The 23,346-nt window shown below is 35.8% G+C and overlaps 2 protein-coding genes across 4 annotated transcripts; both read left to right on the top strand.

Moving 5' to 3' along the window:
• Positions 1 to 61: 61 nt before the first annotated feature.
• LOC143446145 (solute carrier family 22 member 3-like) lies at positions 62 to 11,406 on the top strand. Of its 2 annotated transcripts, none has more exons than XM_076945660.1 (12): positions 62 to 7,151; positions 7,272 to 7,387; positions 7,455 to 7,555; positions 7,656 to 7,759; positions 8,934 to 9,088; positions 9,147 to 9,318; positions 9,416 to 9,560; positions 9,704 to 9,807; positions 9,936 to 10,150; positions 10,235 to 10,414; positions 10,510 to 10,648; positions 10,894 to 11,406. In XM_076945660.1, exons 1-12 carry the CDS (start codon positions 6,952 to 6,954, stop codon positions 11,006 to 11,008), a joined length of 1,746 nt encoding a protein of 581 aa, XP_076801775.1. In that variant the 5' UTR covers positions 62 to 6,951; the 3' UTR covers positions 11,009 to 11,406. The 2 variants fall into 2 exon arrangements, with proteins under 2 accessions (XP_076801775.1, XP_076801785.1); XM_076945670.1 differs by having other exon boundaries at positions 62 to 6,522; positions 10,894 to 11,404.
• Positions 11,407 to 15,177: 3,771 nt separating this feature from the next.
• LOC143464817 (uncharacterized) lies at positions 15,178 to 21,775 on the top strand. Of its 2 annotated transcripts, none has more exons than XM_076962833.1 (21): positions 15,178 to 15,372; positions 15,572 to 15,775; positions 15,911 to 15,944; positions 16,119 to 16,181; positions 16,334 to 16,464; positions 16,599 to 16,727; positions 16,853 to 16,969; positions 17,183 to 17,305; positions 17,526 to 17,624; positions 17,722 to 17,829; positions 17,971 to 18,075; positions 18,288 to 18,434; positions 18,627 to 18,918; positions 19,134 to 19,277; positions 19,668 to 19,796; positions 20,055 to 20,179; positions 20,294 to 20,372; positions 20,801 to 20,851; positions 20,938 to 21,014; positions 21,114 to 21,200; positions 21,305 to 21,775. In XM_076962833.1, exons 1-21 carry the CDS (start codon positions 15,271 to 15,273, stop codon positions 21,455 to 21,457), a joined length of 2,499 nt encoding a protein of 832 aa, XP_076818948.1. In that variant the 5' UTR covers positions 15,178 to 15,270; the 3' UTR covers positions 21,458 to 21,775. The 2 variants fall into 2 exon arrangements, with proteins under 2 accessions (XP_076818948.1, XP_076818941.1); XM_076962826.1 differs by having other exon boundaries at positions 17,722 to 17,850.
• Positions 21,776 to 23,346: the final 1,571 nt, after the last annotated feature.

Raw genomic sequence — 23,346 nt, 5'->3', positions numbered from 1 at the left:
AAAACTTTTTTGCTGGCGACCCAGACCAGTAATTGCAGCCAACGTTGAAAAAGCAGACTTGCATAAATACTTTGAAACAAATTGCAGGAGTACAGCTACCCAAGGTAAAGCTAAGACTTTTTCCTTTGTGACGTGGTGCCTACAATTTGTGGCGTGTAACAAAATTACTTCAAACAAAGCTGGAAATGAAAAAAAAACGCAAAATACGCATCAGTTGGCAACAAAACATCTTAAATCAAAAATATACGGCTTATCTTGCCAGTTTATCCTTTAATTCCATTTAAATATTTCGCATAGTATCTTCAATATGCTGCTAAATTAATCACTAATTAAATACGATTCCGCATTGACAAAACAAAAATTTTTTCTACACGCTTGTCTATCTTTCTCATCTATCACTGTAAAATGAGAAATTATAAAATTGACTGGCATTATTTTTCATTTTATATTCAAACTAATTAACGACTTGACTTTGGTCCTCACCGCTCACAAACGGTCGCTTGCATTGAAAGGGCCAAACTACGCATCAAATATAACGGCTCGAAAACTTACTTTCCGCAAATATTTTCAAATAAATTTTCATTACACTTGTTTATCGATCACTCCAGATTAAAAAACTATTAAAATTGCTGGCATTATTTTTCATTTCATATTCAAATTAATTGCGGTTGTGACTTTGGTCCTCGCCCTTCGCAAGCCGTCATTTGCATTGATCAGGGTCAAATATATCGGCTCGAAAAATCTCTTTAATTAATCCACAAGTACAGGTCTACATAACAAAAATTTAAATTTTTTTCATCTCCGCGCTAAAGAAATATTGAAGAAGCACACATATAAAGACAAATTAATAAGTTAATAAAATAAATGAAATTGCAGATTGGATACGATAACTGCACGATAAGTACCAAGTACCACAGTAGCTGTCTGGGGATGACAGATGACGAACTCGAAACTGCGTTTATTTCACAAAATTGGAAATGTATCTTTTGCACATAAAAATAAAAAATGAATGCAAGGCAAAGCATTTATTAAAAATGTCGTGTATTATAATTATTATCAGTGTAAATGAAGGTTTGCGAGCGGTGGGGACCAGCGTTAATTAATTTCATCAGCTACTGCCTTTCCGTGAACAATTGCATTCTTTTTAATTGTGAATGGTAAACAAACTTCTTGACCAATGATGTACGGTTCCTAAGCTTTAGCAATCAGCCAAGATCCCTCAAACGATGCTCTTGTGCACTTCTCCTGACTCAGAAACTCTCTTTCAAACGATCGTCGTTGTTTTTCTGTTGTTCTCAATAAGCGTTGAAAAAACTCTACAAGTTTATTGCAGTAAGAATCGTGTTTCGCCTTAAGATGTCCTTTCAACTTGCCAGGTTTAAGACTTTCATTTGCCAATATTTCATTTTAGATGAAAGAGAGTTGGCGCTACTCATCGTTTTCTGATAGGAAAGTAAATCCATACTGAAAAAAAAATGCGTTTAACTTTAGTAATCCTTTTATTTAGAAACGTGAACAAAGTCGCACCACGATAGCGTAGTGTTGACAAACTATAGTGTGCAGAGTACGGATTATAAGTGAACTTTAATAATTGTTGGAAACAATGCCGATAAAGGAAAGAATCATCTAATTTTAGGTGGCTTCGTTGTACGGTCGTACTTTTTTGTGAAATTGAGGTACTGTTTGTGACCCCTTGCCGGCTCGCAACCCCCGGTTTGGGAAGCTCTGGTTTAAACAACTCTGTTGCATTCACGTGGTGGCAGCAGAGATACAGTTATCCACCCACATTCGGTATCGATGCGGCTGTCATGTTATTGTAAAATGTAGTACCAGTGCTGGTCTTTCCGGAGTGCACAACTACGCTAAAGCAGACATTAGAAAAAAAACGTAAAGAACTGCCTCCGTTTTCGGCTAAGACAGAAACTTTTTTGCCGTGGGCCAAGTTCCTATTAATTATATGCTTGCAGGTATCACCAAGGAAGTTTGGTCGACATCACACACAAAACCTGAACCAGCGTACGATTTTACGAAAAATTCAGACTAAATTCTGCAATTGACAGCTTAAAACTATTCAAAAACGACGAATGTTGGGATCGGATGGATTCCCATAAAAGTAGAATACTGAAACCGCCAAATCTTGTAAAACGAATATGGTCTACATTATGCAATGCAACCATTTCTTTTTAATAATAGACTCGCCACAGAGAGTTTAACACTATTACGTCATAACAGTTACCGAAAAGGACAACCCGATTTCGAGCTATCTGATTCAGTGGCTTCCAATCTTTTCCTTGCGGATCCCAATAGCTACAATAATTCCTTTCTCGTGGGCCCCCAACTTCAAAATTGTTAGATAGCCTACTCAATAGGTTATTTACGAGAAATTAAAGTAGAATTCGCGGACACCACGTTGTGAACCACTAATCCAAATAAACGATTTGGAAATTTTGTCACAGAGAACAGGACAAAGTTATTGAATTTGTGGTGAGGTAGGCAAAGTTGAACGAAATGGTCCAGAAAATAAATTAATATTTCACTCCAAATGCTGATTTTACCATACGTAGATGATGCAGCCCGTTGGTGGGCGGTTAGCTTAGAAGAATGGTCAGAAGTTCAGGTTCAAATTATAAACGAAGTACGATCCGCTGGTATGCGTAATTGCCGTACTATTAGTACTATTGGCTTAATTGGATCATTGTTTCCAGTATTCAGGCTAAACGCCGCACCCCAGCAAATCCGGTCCAAAGTTTACACAGTGTCACAATCTAACAACCTCTCCCCTCTCTTTATCTTCACCAACTTATTGCTTTGTTGACATTCGTCAGCAAACAAAATACACGTATGGTGCTTTTGTTTGGCAATAGGTGCTTGAGACTCTTGGATTCGCACTATACCTCTTTACAGCGAGCACGTAAAAGACGAGTGAATAATCTTTCCACTGCTGCTTCGTTTAGCGAAGGACGGCTGGAAAAGGTCGTTGTTTTGTTGTACATTTGTGATAGTTTCCTGATCAGGCATCCTACCTTGAAATTATATTTTTAACGAAAATGATCGTTTCTTTTTTATTAGCTAAGAGAGACTTTTGTTTAGAGTTAGACGATATTTTTAGAAGACTTTTCGGTTATAGAAAGTTGGACTGGTAATTTTGTCAATGAACTAAATAACTGTACGTGGCCTTAGAATAGGCCCGGGAATGTTATGGAATATCGTTTGGCCAGATTACACGGAGTAATATTTGTCAGAAAAGCATGAAAATCAGCAGGAAATTATAACAGCGATTCATAAAAATAATGATGCTGTAAAACGTTCTTCACACATCGCACGCTGGTGGACTTTGTCAACATCAAAAATGATTGGGTTGTAATTTTCTATGAATGTTTGCTTAGTTTCTGATCCTAGGCGTTTCCGCGTATTGTTGTAAGTTGTGTGATTTCGCTCTTTAAAAGTTTAATTATATAGGAGAGGTTAAAGGTTAACTAAGTGGATTTATCCATATATTTATATAGGTTATCCAAACGGGTAGGATGATTTATATATACTACATCACTTCTACGTGGATAAAATACGAAAGTGGTTGATTTCAATTAATCAGCTTGGTGGCTTATTTTGTGCTGACCGAGCTATATCTTTCTCATTAAAATAAATAGGCTACAATAGTAAGATGTTTTTTTGAACATTCGTAGAATACAATATCTTGCAAGATCTGATTAAACGAACGCTTTGTTGCTATAATAGATTCAGTTACGATGGCAATGTTTCTATTAGACTTGCAATTCAAACTATACATTGACTACAGAGAAGGTTTTACGTTGTAAAAGATAACAAGAGAAAAAGAGTGAAATGTTCAGGTTGATCGTTTCATTCCATGAGAAGTTAGCAGGCCTGTTTAGTGAATACAGAAAGAAAAGCTTCGAGTTGTGAATTACACTGGCAGATTGCTTCGACTCGGTTAATGATATAAAAGCACATAGTAATCAGTAATTTGAATGCAGTTGCATATTATGTACTTAATGATAGAAATGGCAATGGTTACATAAGTAACGGCTGTAAAGTTGATTTCGGGTTACCTGGTTTCTTCTTCGTTTTCGAAAAATTACTTTGTCTGCAAATAAGTAGCCAACTACTGTGATACGCAGTCAACTTTATTCGCAGATGCAGACTAGACCAGCTGAATAACCGCATCTAACGTAGCCTATAACAGAATTTACGTTTTCATTTAGTAACCTGTAACCATACCCAGTGAACCTGTAAACATCCTTGCACCAGTTAATGAATTTTCGTCTGCATAACAGGGAAGCACACTGTAGCCTATAAATATTTCATGCAAGCTAAACACGCAAAAAAGTTTACAAGGATGTTTCGAATAATATATTAGCACTGGAACTGGTCGCTGTCGTTGTAGGTACTAAAAGATCGAGTAAGCCTTCCTACAAGTACAGGTAGTGTAAGGCTAAGAATTTCTATTAGGTAGGCCTAAATGTGTAGTATGTACAAGTAGTAGACTACAGTATCTGGAATTGCATTCTTTTAACGGCATGGCAGGCATTCGAGTTAATCCTAGCCTTAGCACACCGATGGCAAAACTTTGATGCATTGCTGACAGTGACATGAACTAATAAAATAGAGCTGAGAAATAGGTTACGGAATATAGTTGCAGCCTTGGAACTGCGATATGAAGTTAGAATGGCACCGAAGTGCACCGAAAATCTAAATCGATATAATCATGTATCGATCGTCAATCGGTCAAATCTTTGGTTTATTATGCAATTTTGCGTTTCTTACTTCAAAATTCCATACATTAAAATCGTTTCCCAGCGTATTGCTCGTATCTAGGTAATTTGATATGTTTGTAATTTTCAAAAATATTTCTTATTCTCTTATTGTAATCTGTCCTGACGAAGCTCACCCGCATGGGTTTGCGAAACGTTAGGTCACAAAAGAATTCATTCGCCGGCTGAACACCTTTTGTTAATGGGCAAACTTTGATGATGCCTGGCCCAAGGGCGTAAATATGACAGTTCTGCGCAGCCGAATATACCATAATGCGGTAGCTCGAATGGCAATTAATTTAAAAATCTGTCCTGTATATAGATCGGGTTCTTTTCATTCGTTGAGCCAATGACTAGATGACGTACAACTGATTTTCATCCTTTAACATATCCTACTTGTCAGACCGTGTGATGCTCAAATCGTTTGCGCTTAGTTTTTAAGCATTCTTTATCCTGCATCTTCGTTGCCGATAAATTACCGTTTAATCTTGCTAATGTAAAATGTATACAGTCATACGGTAACCAAATATAAGGAAATTGGCGCAATGAAAATAATTTCACCGCAAATGCAACATTACAAGTAAAAGATACGGTAGTGTACATACTCTAATTCAAAACGCTTGGAATATTTGACTTTTGCTTTTACCCTTTCGTTGTTTGTTTGCGGGGTTATTATGTTAACTCACTAAATAGATGTTCAGCAATTTATGTTTGGCTTCCCACTCGCAATGACGAAAAATAAGCGATACGATGCCGTTTGTTCAGGACTCTTCATCATGCAAGCAGGGCTTTCGGCCTATGAGTGAGTCAAATTTGGCCAACGTCAAATGCAAGTTGAAATTACTACTCGCTTTGATACTTATTTACATGAGTTAATTTCTGGTTAGCGGAAAGTCGTGGGGCCTCAAGCAAAATGCACCGCTAAAACTTCGCCAAGAACTTTACTTCCAATAAAGTCAAATTTAAAAATCAACACACGTGCAAATAATTACCCACAATGCCGAGTTACACTTCTTCATAGGGTTATTTACTATTGTCAAAGGGGGTTAGTTAGTGTTTAAGCGTGTTCACGAATTCTCAATTTTTATTCTAATTCTTCAGAAAACAAATAACTCATCAATATTCTGTGATATTGCGGAACAATATCTCAACCCGCTTCAAAACGTCACATTCACGTCATTCATATGAGTCAAGTTGACCTGATCAGGCAGACGCATGGACTCGCTTTATTCTTTATGAATTTGCGAAACCGCGGAAAATCGCGTTATTTTACTCAAAGTGACTCTTTTACCGTATGTCGGTCACGCAGCCTGTTGTAAAAGAGAAGTGGTTAGGTGAGGAGCATGGGGTATGCAAAAAGCTGATTTTAGCTATTTAAGTTTTTTTTGGAGTTAGATTTAGATTAAAAACTAGATTTAGGTTAAGTTTAGGTTACTATGTTATAAAATTGAAGTTGGGTTAAAAAACTGTGAAAAATAGCTTCAAACGCACGATTTTTTCCGGTGAAATACTGGCAGTCTATTTGACTGGGGTGTTATGGTCAGTCAATTTAGAATTTAAAAATACTGTGCAACAACAAAAATACCTTTTTTTAACCGAGGGCCGCATTGCGTGTTGAGATATTTCAGGCGAGCGAAATCATAAAATCTTATGAGGTCATGATTAGATCGTGCCCTTGCTTAGTCTCATACTGGTGTTGTCTTGATCCAAAAAATAATTGGCAGCAATAGCATCGCAACAGAATAACCTCCAGGTAATCATTTTTTTTATATTTACCAATTCAAACGTGGTATATCTAAGTTAAGCAATGACAGGCCAGATATCAATATGGATTATAAACTTCGGTTATTTGAAACCTAATTGTACAATCGTAGCATCATAGTTATGTTCAAAACTAGCCCAAACTTTAAATTTTATTATAATATGCAACTTTAAGCATATATTTAAAACAATTTTAATGTTAACGATGCTATTTGTTTAATTTTTCCCATGTTAGCTGTAGTTAGCATGCATAGACTATTGTGTTTACCACTACAGAGACACTTGTTCCAGAAAAAACATTATATTGTGGTTGTATCTTTTTCCTCACAACAGTCGCTTTAATCTAAACAGAACTTTGTACCAACTAATTGGATACTGTACAGTACATTGCATTGGTTGTACTTATTCCACAGCGTTCATCATGGAAGCCAGACAAACTTTAGGCTTATTTGAAAAGCGCGCTATGATTGTGTTATTGGTGATGTCGTTTTTTAGTGCTAATGTAATTGTGCACTGCAATGTTTTCGTACTTTATTCCCCGCCGCACAGGTGCTATGTGTCAGGAATTGATGGCTCTAACATAAGCGGTACTACCGTCGCTGAGCTGCCACCAACACCAACGTAACAGTTTTAAATATGTTAAAAAAATTATTCAACAGCTTACTAAATATGTTAAGTACTCATCTGCAGGACACCATGTTGTCTTATTATTCAGTCAATCATGCAAAATTTTCATTTCAGAAACAGTTCTTCTGGAAATGAGCTTTATATGTTCATCCCAACAAAGAAATCAAATAATGATGAAACGACGATGTGGTGGGATCAGTGTCATCGTTACAATTATGACGAAATTCAAGGTAATACTATGTTTAATATTAAAACGAAGCTGCGTTTACTCGATAGATAATTGCGTCATAATTGCAGATAATGCAACGTCTGCTACCAATGTAAACTTGACAATTGGAGGTTGCGATGAAGGCTGGAAGTATTATGCAAATAATGGGGAAATTTCAGCCGTAATGGAGGTTAGATACTAAAATTGCCTAGGCTTACTTCCAAATTAAAAATATTTGAATTTGTTCCACCTTTGTTCCGCGGAAGTAAACATTAAAATATTTTATTCAGTTCGATTTAGTCTGCAATGACGCCTGGCTGGCTCCGTTGGCCCCTTCTTTTGTAATGTTTGGGTTTATGGCTGGATCCATGATTGGGAGTTTTCTTTCAGATAGGTGTGTCTTGTCATGTCTTACCTTGTAGACTGTAAAGGTTTCAAACGTTATGAAACCATTAAAGATTAGTGTAGCTTTATTGAACAGCTTATTACTTTGCTGTGGTTGTATGACAATTGTTACAAATGGCGAATTGCTGACTAATAACAATAGGGTCGTTTATTTGTCAGTGTAGGGTAGGCCTATATAAAGGGCTTCCATAACGTCTTTATTTCTAAGATTTGTCCTTATTTTTAAATTCTACATCGTAGAAAATATTATTGTCCTTATTTCTAAAAAATATCCTTGCTTTTGGCCTGCGTCCTTATTTTGTCTTATTTTCAACAAAGCAACAATTATGAATGTAAACCATTTTCATCCAGTTCTAAATTCTTTGCAGTCAAAGCTTTGTGACATCATAAAAGCAACACAATCTTATTTGGAACACAAAGAACCAAGGCGTAGGATAGGCATGAAGCATTGTTAGCACTTCAGGCTGTCTAGGTTAAATAGGAAGGCTAGTTCTGTGGACTACAGACTGCAGTAAAGGTTGTGTATTTCCTCGATAAACAACTTATTTTAGCCTAAATTTAAAAATGAGCAAACGTAAAAACGTTTTCCTTGATGAGTACGAGAGAAAATTCAATAAAGTTAAACGAAGATTGAAGGGTGAGTGCTTCGCTCACTGTGACGTCTGTAATTGTGACATTAACCTGGAGGCCATAGGAACTTTTTACCAGTCGTCCTTATTTTGGGTTCCAGATCGATGGAAGCCCTGTCTATACATCTTGCATCTATGCAAATACTATAGCATAAAAGCATTGGCATATAGAAGTTGAGCTAGAAATATTAGGCCTATATATTCTTAAAATGTAGCATATTTTCCACAAGTTAAAGGGCCAGGAGCAGTATATATGGCTCCAATACAATTTGGTCACTGATTCTGTCTTAACAATTGCAACCTATTCACCATTTTGATTTCATTTTCACTTCAATATCTTTTGTTGATTCCTGACTGAACATTTGACCGCTTAGGTATTATCGGCGTAAAGCAGTTATTGGATGTTGTTATTACAAATTGGCATAGGCTGCACACCAGTCGTACCGTTCGTACGTAACTGTTTGTCATATTTCGTGATGTATTTGGTAAGTTGGACTGACTCTTGTTTACATTTTACTTTTTCAATATTTCAAGGTATGGACGACGTTTTGCTTTGATATTAACATGGGTAGTCTTATCCCTTTCGACGTTAGTATTGGCTGTTACACCCTTTTGGAGCATTAGCTATGTACTGTGGTTTCTTATTGGCTTCTGTACCATAACTCGAGCGACAACATCTATGGTTATAGGTAAGAATAACTTGTCCAATCGACGTTGTTTGGTCATTTTAAATAAAATTTGTTTTAGTAAACGAGTTAACACCGGAAAAGTATCGGCGCCTAACAAGTAGCGTTATGATGGCTGTTTGTTCGTTTGGGTACATGGCGACACCGCTAATGGCTTACGTTTTACCCAACTGGCGTCACCAACTGATACTCTTAGGAGGCGCCCAGTTGTCCTTACTCTTGCCTTGTATATGGTCAGTTATAGTTGTAATATTTTAACTTTTAATAAAGTAATAACTTTCTTTGATCAACCATAGGTAGTCAGTTAAAGAGCTTTCTTTTTGTTTACAGTTACGTAAAAGAATCATTGCATTGGCTGATACAAAATAAAAAATACGAAGCTGCTACTATCTTATTACAAGAAATTTCCCGCATAAATAAAAAAGAATATGAAGAACCTCAACTACTTCTGGCTACCCAAGCTACAGAGCTAAACGTAGTTACTTTATTTTGCTATTTTTCATAACTGCCTGCATAGATTTCACTTTCGTTTTATAACCAACGTATATACATATATATATTAATATATATGCATAAAGCTTATATGTTACATGGGCTTATTTATTTTCAAAACTTTAGGAAAATCAAGTTAAAGAAAGCAAAAACAAAAAGCAAACATCCTACATCGATTTCGTTAAATATTCTTTTCTAAGAAGACGTGTTTTAATTTTCAGCATGGCTTGGTTAGTATATTGTTTAGGCCTTACGCTATTTGTTGGATCCAGCACATAGCTCAATTAAATATTTGGCTACGTTGCAAACTTACCAAGGTTATGTGATCAGTTTTTATTGTCTTATTTTGTTATACCAGGTTTAGTACCACTGTATCTTATTACGGACTCTCTCTTAATACCAATAATCTCGGAGGCAACCGATATTTGACATGTTTCATAGCCGGAGCAGTAGATTTCCCGGGCGATCTTCTATGTTTCTTTTTGATTAAAAAAATTGGTGGACGTCTGTCATTTGTCACAATGGCTGGAGTTTGTAGCATTTGCTTACTGATGACACCAATTTTGTCATCCGGTAAAGTCTTCCTTATGTCTTAATATATTTTTTTGTTTGGTATTCGATTTTAAAATCATTTAACCCCTCAATTTTATGTTGAAGCCAAATGGGTTGCGGTTACAATTAGTATGATCGGAAAACTTTTTATTGCTGGTGCATTTGCCAACAATTACCTTTTCACCGGAGATTTATTTCCCACACTTCACAGAAGTCAGTCGTATGGGGCTTGCTCCTTCATTTCTCGAATCGGGGGAATTCTTGTTCCGTTTATGTTACAATTAGGTAGGCTATTAAAGATGATATCTATTTATTTTTATGCTATTAGTTACAGCTTTTACCCGGATGGTAGTTTTTAATCATTCAATTCTTTTCATCAGGACAATCTGTGCACGAATCGATTCCTTATTTTGTTTGTGGCACCGTCACACTTTTTGCGACAATGGCAATGTATTTTTTGCCAGAAACCAAGTCAATGCCACTGCCAGATACCATGGAAGATGCAAAATTACAAGACAGGTAAGTTAAAAAATTTTAAATTTTTTATTTTTAGTTATGTTTACTTGTTGTTGTAAGTTACATCCAACTTTGAACTGTATCGAATAAGCTAAATTTATTTAAACGCACAAAAAAGTTTTTTTTTTTAATTAAACCTTAACCTGGTCTAGTCTACTATTTCTTATTCACTGCAGGCTAGTGTCACTCTACAAACGGTGTACTTAAAATAACTGTATATAATTATATATGACCGTTACTTTTTCTAGGAATTCTGCGCGAGTTTTGTGTTATCGAAACTCAGGGAAAAAACAAGAAAATAAAGAGACAGAAATTGATTCAGCAAACGATGAATTAACGCGGCAGGAGACTAAAGAAGTTTAATTGCTGTATTATTAATGAATTATAGACCAGGCTACAATATGAGTTCGGCGTACACTTGGTAGTAGTTTATTTCTGATTGAAGTTGATTAAACAAGATCGACTCAAATCTGCTTCATGTAACGCCCTTCACAATGCCATTTTATAGACGTCATCAAGAATGCTTATAAATAGCTTCAGTGGTTCATTTGCTTATGAATGTTTTATAATCAGTTAATCACTATTCAGTACAGAGTTGCTTTTTCATTAAACTTTTTCAATTTTTGCGGCAAGAGAATATCTAAATTGAAGCCCTCTGCAATTAAGTCTGGCGAAACAAGTTAAAGCTTGTAAAAACTCGTGTGTTAATAAAAAAGGACGAGTTAAACTTTAAAGGTGCTTTTGGTTAGTAGTTTTTGCCTCTATGAGTGTTGTCAGCAACAGTCTGCGAAACAAGAAACTCAATTTCAGAAAAGCAGAAACTCCTTGGTGGAGGTAGAACTTGGAAAACTTTCTTTTATGAATACAGCAAGTTAGAAATCTTAGAATTTGATGCGTTAGATTTTAGGCGGTGTTACTTAACCGTTTTTTGGGTTACGAAGTTATGGACCACTTTGCAAGAAACACATTGCATTGATACCATTTCACAGCAGAAAACACATGTACGCTAAGGCCAAACTTATAACAGTAGTGTAGCCATTGTGTATTATTGCATCCTAAAGGCGGTTTTGTGGAGTGGAATAACGACCTTATGGACAGAAAAAAATAAATGGATTTTCGAAATATTGGATTGATTTCGTTTCATGGACCCCGTAAAGTATCTTCTCGAATCCCAAATTAAGCACTCTTGTTATAAAGTATCAAATCACGATCGAACTGTCCAAATTCAGGGGTAGCACTTTTGCATCTTTGGGAATTCCCCAAGTTTAGATATACAGTATATATAAACATTGAAGCTTTGTCGCATATATCACAGTATCGTTTTTACGGTAAATACATTTTGTTGAAATCAATAAAAATATTAATAACAAAATGTTCTGTGGTCTGTTAACACACTGTTTTTTTTGCTCCACGGCCTGAAAATGTTGTGAACCACTATGGTAGTTGAGTAGTTGTAGTTGATTCAGATGGGCAAATGCCAAATAGCTGTTATCAAGGATTTTACTTTCACATGGTTTTCAAGGATTTTACTTCATATTAGCCTCAAATTTATCTTAAATAACAGAAAATATGTCTTTGCAATAATTACTTAAGCACTAAGTTTTATTGCAAAATTTTGTTTATGGTCTGTTTATTGATAAACGTTTTTTTATTTTTAAAGGTTAACTTGCTTAGCATTTACACTTCACCATAATATCTTTACCAAACGCTAAAGAAAAAAATTGACTGTTAAAACTCTATTTATACATTGTTTACAATCAGTTGAAATATTCGTAAATATGTCTTTCGTTATCAATGTTTATTGTGAAATGTGACTTTTTGCACACAAGCAGATACAACCCTGTCAAATGATTACGAAAAATAAATTTGTAAAATAACAGTTTAAACTCACGGTATTAAGTTTTTACATGTTTGACATGTGGGTTTACAGAAATCTCAAGATGACTAGCCTAGTGAGAGAATTAGGAAACAAAAAATTTCGCAGAAAAACCAAAAGTATTGTTAACCTTCAGTGCCAATTTATATCTTATTTTTTATTTTACTAAAAAATTTGTTGTTATGGTTATGAGTAATATACTTTAAAATTACGGTTTTTGATGAGAAATCATGCGATCTGCAGAAGCTGACATGAAGGCTTGCCGGTCTCTAGGCCTAGCTTAGAACATGGAAGTCTTGACGAAAATCTCGTGGGTACAGAGACATAATTCTGGTGTGCGGGTTTACAAGGAAGCAGCTGTTGTGCACTGCAACTTGTGGCCCAAGACTGGTCGGCGTTTGAGCAGCCAGTGGAGGCAAGGGTGCGGCCTTTTGTTTAGAAATCGAACGAAAATCAGTGTTTCCCTTTTTGCTTTTTGGTGTGTTTTGACGTGCAGGCGGTGTGTTCAAACAACTGATGAATGAAAATTGCTTCAGTGCTGTAAGTGGATGGGAAAAAAACCACCGTAAAAGAAACCCCATATTGGGCAAGAGCTCGGTTTATTTTTTTATTTATTAAAATAGGTTTTGAATTGGCGTTGACCTAATTTAGTCATTAGAAATGAGAGTGTTGGTCAGAGGGGATTAGTTTTAAATTAATGTAGACTTTGGAAAAAAAGTGATTTTAAATTGAAAAATAGTGTTTATTTCAATTTGCAGCCTATTAATAACTTAATCATGAAATGTGGGAGTTTGACTCGGGAAGAGATTAGTTTTAGGTTAATTTACACTTGGAAAATTTAGTACTTTGTTTTAAGTTAAAAATTAGTATAGATTTTAATTCATTGACTAGTGTAATTGCCGTTTAGGCTAATGTATTTGTATGTTCCTACTTTGGTTAACGACGACTGGTAAATAAGCGTCTACTTTCCCGGCTGCCATTTACTGAAGTAGCTTTTCCAAATTCGGTAATCGGCTGCTGGTGAAGTAGACGTTGCCTGTAATAAATTGGCACTCAAGCAACCAGCTTTTCTTTGTTTATTATAAATCGGCGTAAAGATAATTGCGACAATTTTCAACCTTTTTTTTATTTTTTTCAAACAATTAATTGAGTTTACCTAATTTGACTATGCTGATTCCGAATTTGCTGTCAGAATTCACCCATCACGTCACACTTTTTTGCAAAAATTGAATAAAAATTTTACTCAATTGGATTTGAGATTTTGTTAGCTTAAACCTTAACCCTCTAAACCTAAACCCTAGACCCCAGTAGCACATAATTATGTTCATTTGCTCAATAAACTTTTGATTCAAACAACTTTTCTTTCTTATTTCTTATAGGTGTTTGGCATGAATTTTCTTCTTTTAGCTTTTCTCGCAGCCTCACTATTCTCTCAGTCGCGTTTCAGGCACCAACAATAGTCCGCCATCATCTTTACATCCCATCGCCCTTGATACCGCGTTTCCATGGCTTTGATGTCCTGGTGAAAACGTTCACCATGCTCCTCACTCATGTCACCCAAGTTTTTAGGAAAATTGTCCAAATGTGCGCGTAGAAAATGAACCTTTAAACTCATTAGACATCCAAGTGCTTGATAAGAAACCAACATGTTTTCTACAATATTTTGGTAATCCGGATCTTTAGTATTTCCAAGAAATTTAGATACAACTTCGGTGAAAGAGAGCCATGCTTTTTTTTCCACATCCGTCATGGTAATAAGAAATTGGGGGTCTTCGGTGAGTGTTCTGATTTGAGGTCCAACAAATACACCCTCTTTAACTTTCTCGGCACTCAAGTGAGGAAACTTTTCCCGAATGTATTTAAAACATACACCTTCTTTGTTGAGAGCTTTTACAAACTGTTTCATGAGACCCAGTTTAATATGCAATGGTGGAAGTATAACATTAGATCTGTCGATAAGAGCAGGCTGTAAAACATTTTTATAGCCTGGTGTAAGATACTCCCTCAACGGCCACTCACGTTTAATCCAATGATTTCTCCTGTCTCGGCTGTCCCATTCACACATAAAACAAGGGTACTTTGTAAATCCAGATTGTTGACCCAGTAGCATATTTAGGACTTTAAAATCAACGCAAACTTTCCATGTATGAGTGCTATATTGCAACTTCGAAATAAAAAGTTTCATATTTTCGTAAGACTCCTTCATGCTAGTTGAATGAGCTACAGGGATAGGCCTAGAAGCAAATTGATTTGTATTGTGCAACAATACAGCTTTTAGGCTTGACTTTGATATGCACAAGCTGGCATATGGTACTGTGCATGTGCTTGTATGTAGCCTGGTTTACTCACAATAAAATTATTATGACGTCACAATGATGTATAATGGCTATGACAATAGTAACTATGACCCAACAACGAGGAATACTTCATAGAACAGGCTGTTATTAGTAGTGAAGTGCAAAAATTTAAATCACAAATTATAAAAAATCTTGACGTGATAGAAAAAAAGCGACTTCATATTCGTAATCAGCGTGAGCAAATTATCTTAGAAGTCACCATTTTTGCCAGAAAATAAAAATCATGTCGACCAGTGTAATGAATTCAGTGTGCACGTTGATGAATCTCGTATGTGTAGCTGCCAGCCTTTCCACTAATTGGACAATTGACATTACAGGCAGCTAGGCTATTTTCGGCAGTTTGCCAGTAAATTATGTTATGTTAATGTGCTTAAATAGATAAATATATAACAATGGCTACTCCACCAAATATATTATATCCGTTTGTTTATAAGTTTCTTGTGGATTGCAAGTTTAAAAAGTTGGCAAAAGACTTCAAAGATCTCTCAAAAATCGTGAGTACGGGTATTTGTGAAACTGAGAAAAACAAGACCTGATGGATAATTTTTGTATGCTACTGCTATTTGAATAACGTATATCATTGCATTGTTTAGTTGCTATTTGAGTAGCAAAAAGTGTGCCTTTTTCTCACCACTGCAGTTTTCGGGTCTCTTGTAGTCCTGCACGATAATAAAGTGTTTTTTCAAATTGCAGAGCGCTCCAATAGTTAAACATCCCACCTTGTATGATCTCTATGGAGCGTGGACAAAAGCCGAAACTGAAGCCAGCGCTTCAAAAACGACCAGTAGTCAAGTTGTTGTCGAACAAAAAACTGTGACAAAGGCAAATCCAGCCCCAAAGAGGAAAGCTGATCCGGTTTCAAGCGAAGAATCTTCAACGGATGAGGAGGAACCTGTGGTACGTTAACATTGATAACTCATTTGGTTATGGAATAATCTAAAGGTGTTATTTTATTAAATTGTCAGTTTTTTATGTACATAGTTGCAATTTACTGGTTGCAGTATATAATGATTAGCTGTTGTAATTTTGTAGAATGTCAAACTTCCACCAAAGAGAGCAAAACTAGGTATATATAAATCTACTGTATACAGTAAAAATAAATTGCAAGTATATATTTAGTTATAATGTAAGTGATACAGATTGTTATATTACCAGAAACAGCTTAGAATAACTTTACTGCAACTTAACAGACTTAAAATAGCAGTTTTCAAAAATAATTCCTACATGAATACTTATACAGAGGCTGCCAAACAAGATTCATCAGATTCTGATGATACAAGCGACGAAAGTTTATCTGACGAAGGTTGCTTAGAATTTTTTATGTGTACTACTCTCATGTATCACGTAAACCATTTCCAGGTTTTTGTAGTTGCTAAATATATGGTAGTTTATACCATATGTATTCCGCTGCATCTTACAAGGTTGTGTAAAGTAATTTTATAAATTTTTACACAGAGAAGGCACCAAAGGCCAAACCAGTAGTCCAGAAAGCCGTCGCCAAGTCCACAAAACCAGAAGATAGTTCTTCTTCAGAAGAAACTTCTTCGAGTGACGAGGAACCAACTCCTCCAGCAAAATCCAGAAAGGTTAAATTTCCTGTTTTGCATGTAACAGACAAATTGTCACAGTTAGGCAAACTTAGGCAGTACCGTGGTATTATAGCACCGAATTTCACTTGTTCACCATTAATACAGAGCATTAGATGTTAATTTCGTTTCAGGAAACTCCTAAAAGCAAACCTCAGCCATCAGGCCAGAAACCTGTTTCATCCTCGGAAGATAGTAGTGAAGATTCCGACAGCAGTGATGAAGATAAAGGCAAAAATATTGCTGTCAAACCTGTTTCTAAGGTAGTATGAACAACTTATGAAAGTTAAAACAAAATTTAGCATCAACTATGTTCTGTTTCCTGCCAATCATCAATAATAAACATGGTTTGATGGAACAACACTTTGTAAGAATGTCTTCTCTTTAGACTCCAGCTTCGACCAAAAAACAAGTGGCCAGTAAAACTGCTGAGTCATCATCGGAAGACAGCAGTGATGAGTCAGACAGCAGTGAAGAAGAAAAGACTCCGATTGTCAAACCTGTTGTAAGGAAATTATTCTACATTAATCATTTCTTAAAAATCATTGTGTATATTATTTTATATAAATTATTATTGTATATATTATTCTTGTGTTCAGACAAATATCAATGAGTGTTGCGTGATAGTGGCGTTATAATATATTTTTGATGCAGTAACGTTAGCAAAATGAAATGCTAAGACAAACAGTAAGGTATGACAACATGGTATTCTATTTAGGTAAAACCTTCTGGAAAGCCGACACAAAAAGCACAGTCATCATCAGAAGAAAGCAGTGATGATTCTGATAGTAGTGAGGATAATAATGTAGCCTTGTTGACCCCTATCAAGCTACCACAAAAGGTAAGTGTATGGATTCAAGTCAGCTTTATTTTATTGTTTTTTTCAATTTAATTATACTCATAAATGAATTTTTTTTGAAACCTTTATGTTAATTTTTCTGTTTTAAAATCACCATAGTTTTTGCAATTTGCAAATACCTGTACTTCTTTAAAAGTGTCAACAACTGGTTAATTTTACCATTTAATTTTTAAAAGTCAAGTTTAATGGAATATTTATTCAGGCGAAAGCTCAATCATCATCAGAAGATAGCAGTGATGATTCCGATAGTAGTGAAGATAACGGTCTTGCTTCATTGTCTCCTGTCAAGCTGCCAGGAAAAGTAATTTCGTGGATTGTAAACCACTTTGTGATTTTGTGTCATTTTTTGTAGATTTCAAAGTTCTGTTTATGTCACAATGCACACATTTGTCATTTAGGCTACAACTGCTCCTAAAAAGGCTGAATCTTCTTCATCGGATGATAGCAGCGATGACTCTGATGATTCTACTGAAAACCAGAAAAAAGTCCCAGCCAAAGTGAAAAAGGTTAATAATAGGGATGGGCCGGTACGAACCCAAACGTAAATTCAATGCATTTAAATCCGATTTTAAAAATCTTTTTATGTACAGTTTTGATTTGCTTAAAAAAGTTTTGATATTTTCATGAAATTAAATATATTAACACAGCCTGTTGAAAAGAAAAAAGCTGACTCGTCATCAGAAGAGAGTAGTGACGATTCTGATAGCAGCGATGATGATGTGGCAAAAGCTGCACAAACAAGCAAAACAAAGGTAAATTTTAATACTTGTCCCTAGTAAAGACACCCGAAGACAATTGTGCAAAAAGTCACTTGCTAACCAAGTCATTATAATACTACACGCTAGAGTATTATTAGCACAGTATAAACTGCCTAAAATAGACCGGCATTCAGTTAACGTAGGGACCCCAAATAAAAAGTAAAGGTTGATTTGTTCAATACAACAGCAATGTTTCTGTTATTTAGCTTGTTGCCACAAAACAGAAAGCAGTTGTTACTAAGGCACCTGCAACATCTGCAAAGCGTGAAGACAGTTCATCTTCAGAAGATAGTAGTGATGACGACTCTGAGAGCAGTGAAGATGAAACTGCCCAAAAACAAGCTTCAAAGCAAGTATGTGGAACTTACAAGACATTTTTCGATGTTGCTAAAGACAGTTTTTTCATTAATGAAAGGGCCTTCTTTCTCTGTTACTTTCGACAACAAGCTATTTCAGTCTGCAAAATACATTTTCTTAAGCAGTGATAGATCAGTAGTATAATAAACTTTTTAAAATTCTCCATTGTTTTTGATTGTCTATTTCAGACAATCTCCGTACCAGTTGCTGCTGTGAAACCAAAGCAAGTTGCCGAATCATCTTCATCTGATGATGATAGCAGTGATGATGACAGTAGTGAAGAAGAAGCGAAACCCCAATTAAAGACGCCGACTACATCAGCGAAGAAATCGACAAACTCAAGTTCAAGTGACAGTGATGATGAGGATTCGGACAGTGATGAGGATGAAATGCCGAAGAAGAAAGTCCTGACCAAGAAAGCTCCGCAGACACAATCCAGCGATGATTCTGATTCTGACGATTCAAGCGATGACGAAAAAGGTAAAACTAAATTGATCTAAAAATAACTGTTAAATATAAGTTACTCACTACATTCCGCTGCAATGCCGTACCACACAGATATCTTGTCAGTTCTCTACATATGTCTACGAAAAGTTTGTTTGTCAATAAAGTTAACAATTTTAATTAAAGTTTTGTTTTTTTAAATACATTTTTAAAAATTTTGTTTGTATGAATTTCTTATAATTACTTTGCAGCTGTGACTCCTGCTAAACAGGCAACTGTTGCTAAGCAACAAAAAGATGAGAGTTCATCATCTGAAGAGGATTCATCTGAAAGCGAGGAAGAGAGGTCATGTGCTCCTAAAGCTGCAATCCCACCACCATCATCATATGACACTGGTGAGCTGTCAAAGTTAAAATAAACCAAAAATTCTTGCAAGTTATTGCATACAATAACTAAAATCTCTAGTCTTTTTGTTGACGATTTGCTATATTATATATATTATAGAAAACGCATTCTATTTCGATTATATACTGATGATGCCATTCAGGCAAAATATATGGTATCTCTAAGATCCAAGTAAAATTAATCAGTTGGCAGATTCGTAAACTACTTCTTCTGTTATTGCAACTTCAAATGAAAAATAGTTTAAATTGAACACAATTAAGAAAAGCACACATGGGAATATCTTTGTGGTGCAACAGACACCGATGCGATTTTGAACATCTGGTTTCGGCGATAGTTTTGATAACATTCTATTCCTGACATCGACCTAATTGCTTACCCAGATATGACCAAAAAGCCAGTAGCAGTCGTGAAGGGACAACAGAAGATGGAACAGAGCAATGACTCTTCTTCTTCAGAGGAATCAAGTGATGAGGATAGCTCCGATGATGAGATGACTCCTGAACCACCGAGTAAGTGGTAGAATATGTTACAACAATGTATGATATGAAAGATATGATATGATATGAAAGCTATATCATATGTCTGACAAAAAATGTCGGCAACTTCATTCCATTTCACCAATATAATAATTTGTGAAAACTATTTATTGGTTTTTCGCTTGTTTCGTTTCGTTTTCTTTCGATAATTGCTTCGGTGTTTTACAAAGATTTTTTGGCGTGGTTGCTTGTAGTAAATTTTACTAAAACAGGTTTCTGTATTCCCAACAGAGCAAGCCAAGAAAACTCTTCCACTGAAGAAAGCGGAGTCAAGCTCATCGGACGACTCATCCAGCGGCGATGAAAGTGAAGAAGAATCCAAATATTTAACCAACGGGAACTTATCTCTGATCAAGGTGGTTGAAAATTCTGATACCACTTTTAGGCAAAAAAGTGGAAAAGTGTGGAGACATTTTTTCGTTTGGTACTCCTTAATTTCTTTAAATGAAAGTCGTGCTGTGTTTTTGCAGACACCAATGGCAAAGTCAACGCCAAAGCAGGGTCAAAATACCGCTCAATCATCAACATCGAAATCATTGAAACGCAAAGGTTTGAACAGTTACCACTTCTAGTACTATATATAATACACATGCCGACTTTTGCCCTGTTGTGATTAGTCGGTTTAATCCTAAACGTGTTAGTAAGGTACTCCTTGCTACCGATCAATAAACAGCCTGAAAACTAATCACTTGCATGACAGCTGCCAACTGCATGTACAAAATGGCAATCGTGGTATTGCACCCATGGCATAATTTGCTGTGTTGGTTACTCTTAGTAACTGGTTTTGTTGTAAATATTATTTTAAAAACCTGATTATGATTTTCTGTCAAAATTAAACGTTTATCAAGTGGGTATGCCAGATTTAAAAGGCAATGACACGGGTGCAATTCCAAGGGAACCGTACGAAAATAACACCCCTTGATTGCTGATTCCCCATATTACAGTCGCAAAGCTGAGTACATACGTTTCTTTTTCAGCCACTTCACAAACAGAAACTCCAGTTAAAAAGCAAAAGAAAGAAGTTGTCGGTGAGATTAAGTCTTTTTCATTATCACTATGTATAAAATATGTGCGATGTGAAACAACGAGTGCAAAATCTTTTTCTGCCTTCTAGCTCAAGTCACTTCGTTTGCCACGCCTACAACGAGTAACAGCGCTACTCCAAAGTCAGGGAAGAAGTCTGACAGAAAGGTAGAGATCATATTGTTGCTGTTCTATAACGGCACGCAGCAAACAAGTGGCATGGTATGCTAGTAAGTTTGTCTGAAATTAAATTGGTCATTTCTTTAGGGAACTCCCAGCACTCCTTTTCGGCGCGTACGCGAAGAAGAAATTGATATCCATGCAAAATTGTCCAGCAATTCGTTTGAAACGAAGGTTTGTTGTCCCAAACAATTCTCCTCTTGTTTGGCATTGTATCTACAGTCCCTACTACCGTGTATTTTACAGTTAACCTTAAAGCTTAAACCTTCCGTTCGCAGAATGATTCATGGGGAAAAGCTGCATACAACACCCTAAAACATACAAAAGGAAAAAGTTTTCGTCACGAGAAAACCAAGAAAAAGCGCGGCAGTTATCGCGGTGGAAGCATTGATTCAAATACTGTAAATTCAATAAAGTTTGATAGCGATTAAAGCACTCATACATCGCACATGAAAAAATGAGGTCTACTGCACCCTTGCATTTCTAAGTATCGGATCGTACGATGTGTGCATATAGATTTTTTAGTGTTTTAACATTTCCATCATTTTTGTGGTGCATTTTGAGGAAACCGACTTAAACCGTTCGTTTTACTATGGCATTGTGTTTGATGAATAGTAATGGTATATGGTGCAAAATTAAAGTCTCTCCTTTTAAAAAATCTTTGTTACTTGCATTATCTGTGATAGTGAAAGTTTTCTTTATTTAATGAGGATTATTTCAATTTTTCAGAATTAAAAGATTTTGAGGTTTGGCAGCGTAATATGTTGACCCAGGTAGCATTAATTTTGTACCTGTATGAATAGAACGCCAGCTTCAAAGCCAAGGAAAACGCAACAGAAAAAGTAGTTAAACATTTATTGCGTGTTCGAATTTTAAATCGCAGCAGCATCATTATTCTAGGACCTAGGTTAATATCATCAAATAGAAACCATATCTTTCGGTGAAGAATTTTTATTTTTAAATTAGTAATTTCAATATTAAATGAAAGCCGTTTAACAATTTATGAAACACTTTCAAAAATAAGTGTAGTTGTTGGAATACAGAAGTACGATTGCAAACGTATAAAAACAGCAATGACCTATAGGCGTACGATCGATTAAAAAATTTGCTTGAGACTTATTACGGCATTTTTTTGAAAATTGTTAACCTTTAGCAAAATACAACTTTTTTCCGTGTTCTTTTATATTTCTAAGCATTTGGTAAAGCCATAGATTATACATTACACAGACTATAGTTACATAGATTATAAATTACATGTAATGTCTTTGATAAAGCAAAGTTTGTGTTTTGTCAAATGCATACATCTTTCCAAACAGTGTGTTAAGGTTACCCAGGTTCGAAGTTTTTCTATTACTTCACTTTAATTGACAAAATAGGCAACTTAAAAACTTCAACATTCCTTTGCCCTTAAATTTGTTTGTTTTCTGGCACAAGTCATTTTTATTCTTAGTTTTTTGGGGATAACAGCAGTAATGTTTCATTCAATCCACATTTTCGTTTTTTGTTTTATATTAATCACTATAAAGACTAATACACTATATGTCCTCTGTTTCCGATCTTCCATGAACTGAAGTAGCCGGATCTACACGCAAACTACTGTATAACCAGTGTAAGCCGACCTCTCACGCTTGACGTACTTAAAACCCTATCTATGCTAAAATGCTTTTTGTTTTTATAAATTTTCTCTTTTTTCTGTAAATCAGTATTAACGAAATTCCGTAATGCCCCAGATTCCTCACTTTCCGTAAATCGTACCATAATACATATTGCGTTTTTCACTTTCCGCAGTCCACAGACTCCACACTTAAGTTTACTTTGATGGGTCTTTGGTGGCTTTGTCAAAGCTGGACAGCACACTCTGACACTGCAGTATAGTTTGTTTGGATCTTTGAGGCTGAAAATGCCCAATCGCCTGACGGGCGATCGCTCCGCACTTTCAAAAACACATCCTAGGCCTACGTCAGGCTATAGCAGCCATAATTCTATTTTTATCTTGGTGATGGCGAAATCATGATGTAAGTTTTGACATCAGGCTGATGCTTTCATCTCATGGTCTTAACCGCAGTCAGGAATCCTGACTCAGGATAGGGTAACTGTCGAGACTTCAAAAATTCCGCGATCACTGTACCGGTTTTAGCTTCAAAATGCTTGCTATTACTGATGATGTATCAATCCGCACAACGCTCTTGAATATCTTACCAATATTTTATTTTTGCTTACTATATTTCTGCGGTGTTGATTGGTACTAGCAGCACCAATTCTACGCTATATATGAGTGTGCTCACAGAGTAACAGTTACCGTACACTTCTCTGTCAAATT

Source organism: Clavelina lepadiformis, chromosome 1 (assembly GCF_947623445.1).
Source record: "Clavelina lepadiformis chromosome 1, kaClaLepa1.1, whole genome shotgun sequence".
Classification (NCBI taxonomy): Eukaryota; Metazoa; Chordata; class Ascidiacea; order Aplousobranchia; family Clavelinidae; genus Clavelina; species Clavelina lepadiformis.
Note: the sequence above shows the minus strand (reverse complement) of the source record. Positions and strands in the feature narration are given on the sequence as shown.

What these genes read in the sequence shown, in the direction of transcription:
- LOC143446145 (XM_076945660.1), top strand. Translation starts at nt 6,952, where the DNA reads ATGGAAGCCAGACAAACTTTAGGCTTATTTGAAAAGCGCGCTATGATT. An exon ending in TTACTCTTGCCTTGTATATG is followed by an intron (nt 9,319 to 9,415) that starts GTCAGTTATAGT and finishes TTTTGTTTACAG; the next exon opens with TTACGTAAAAGAATCATTGC. An exon ending in GATGCAAAATTACAAGACAG is followed by an intron (nt 10,649 to 10,893) that starts GTAAGTTAAAAA and finishes TACTTTTTCTAG; the next exon opens with GAATTCTGCGCGAGTTTTGT.
- LOC143464817 (XM_076962826.1), top strand. Translation starts at nt 15,271, where the DNA reads ATGGCTACTCCACCAAATATATTATATCCGTTTGTTTATAAGTTTCTT. An exon ending in CTCCAGCAAAATCCAGAAAG is followed by an intron (nt 16,465 to 16,598) that starts GTTAAATTTCCT and finishes ATTTCGTTTCAG; the next exon opens with GAAACTCCTAAAAGCAAACC. An exon ending in TTAATAATAGGGATGGGCCG is followed by an intron (nt 17,851 to 17,970) that starts GTACGAACCCAA and finishes ATATTAACACAG; the next exon opens with CCTGTTGAAAAGAAAAAAGC.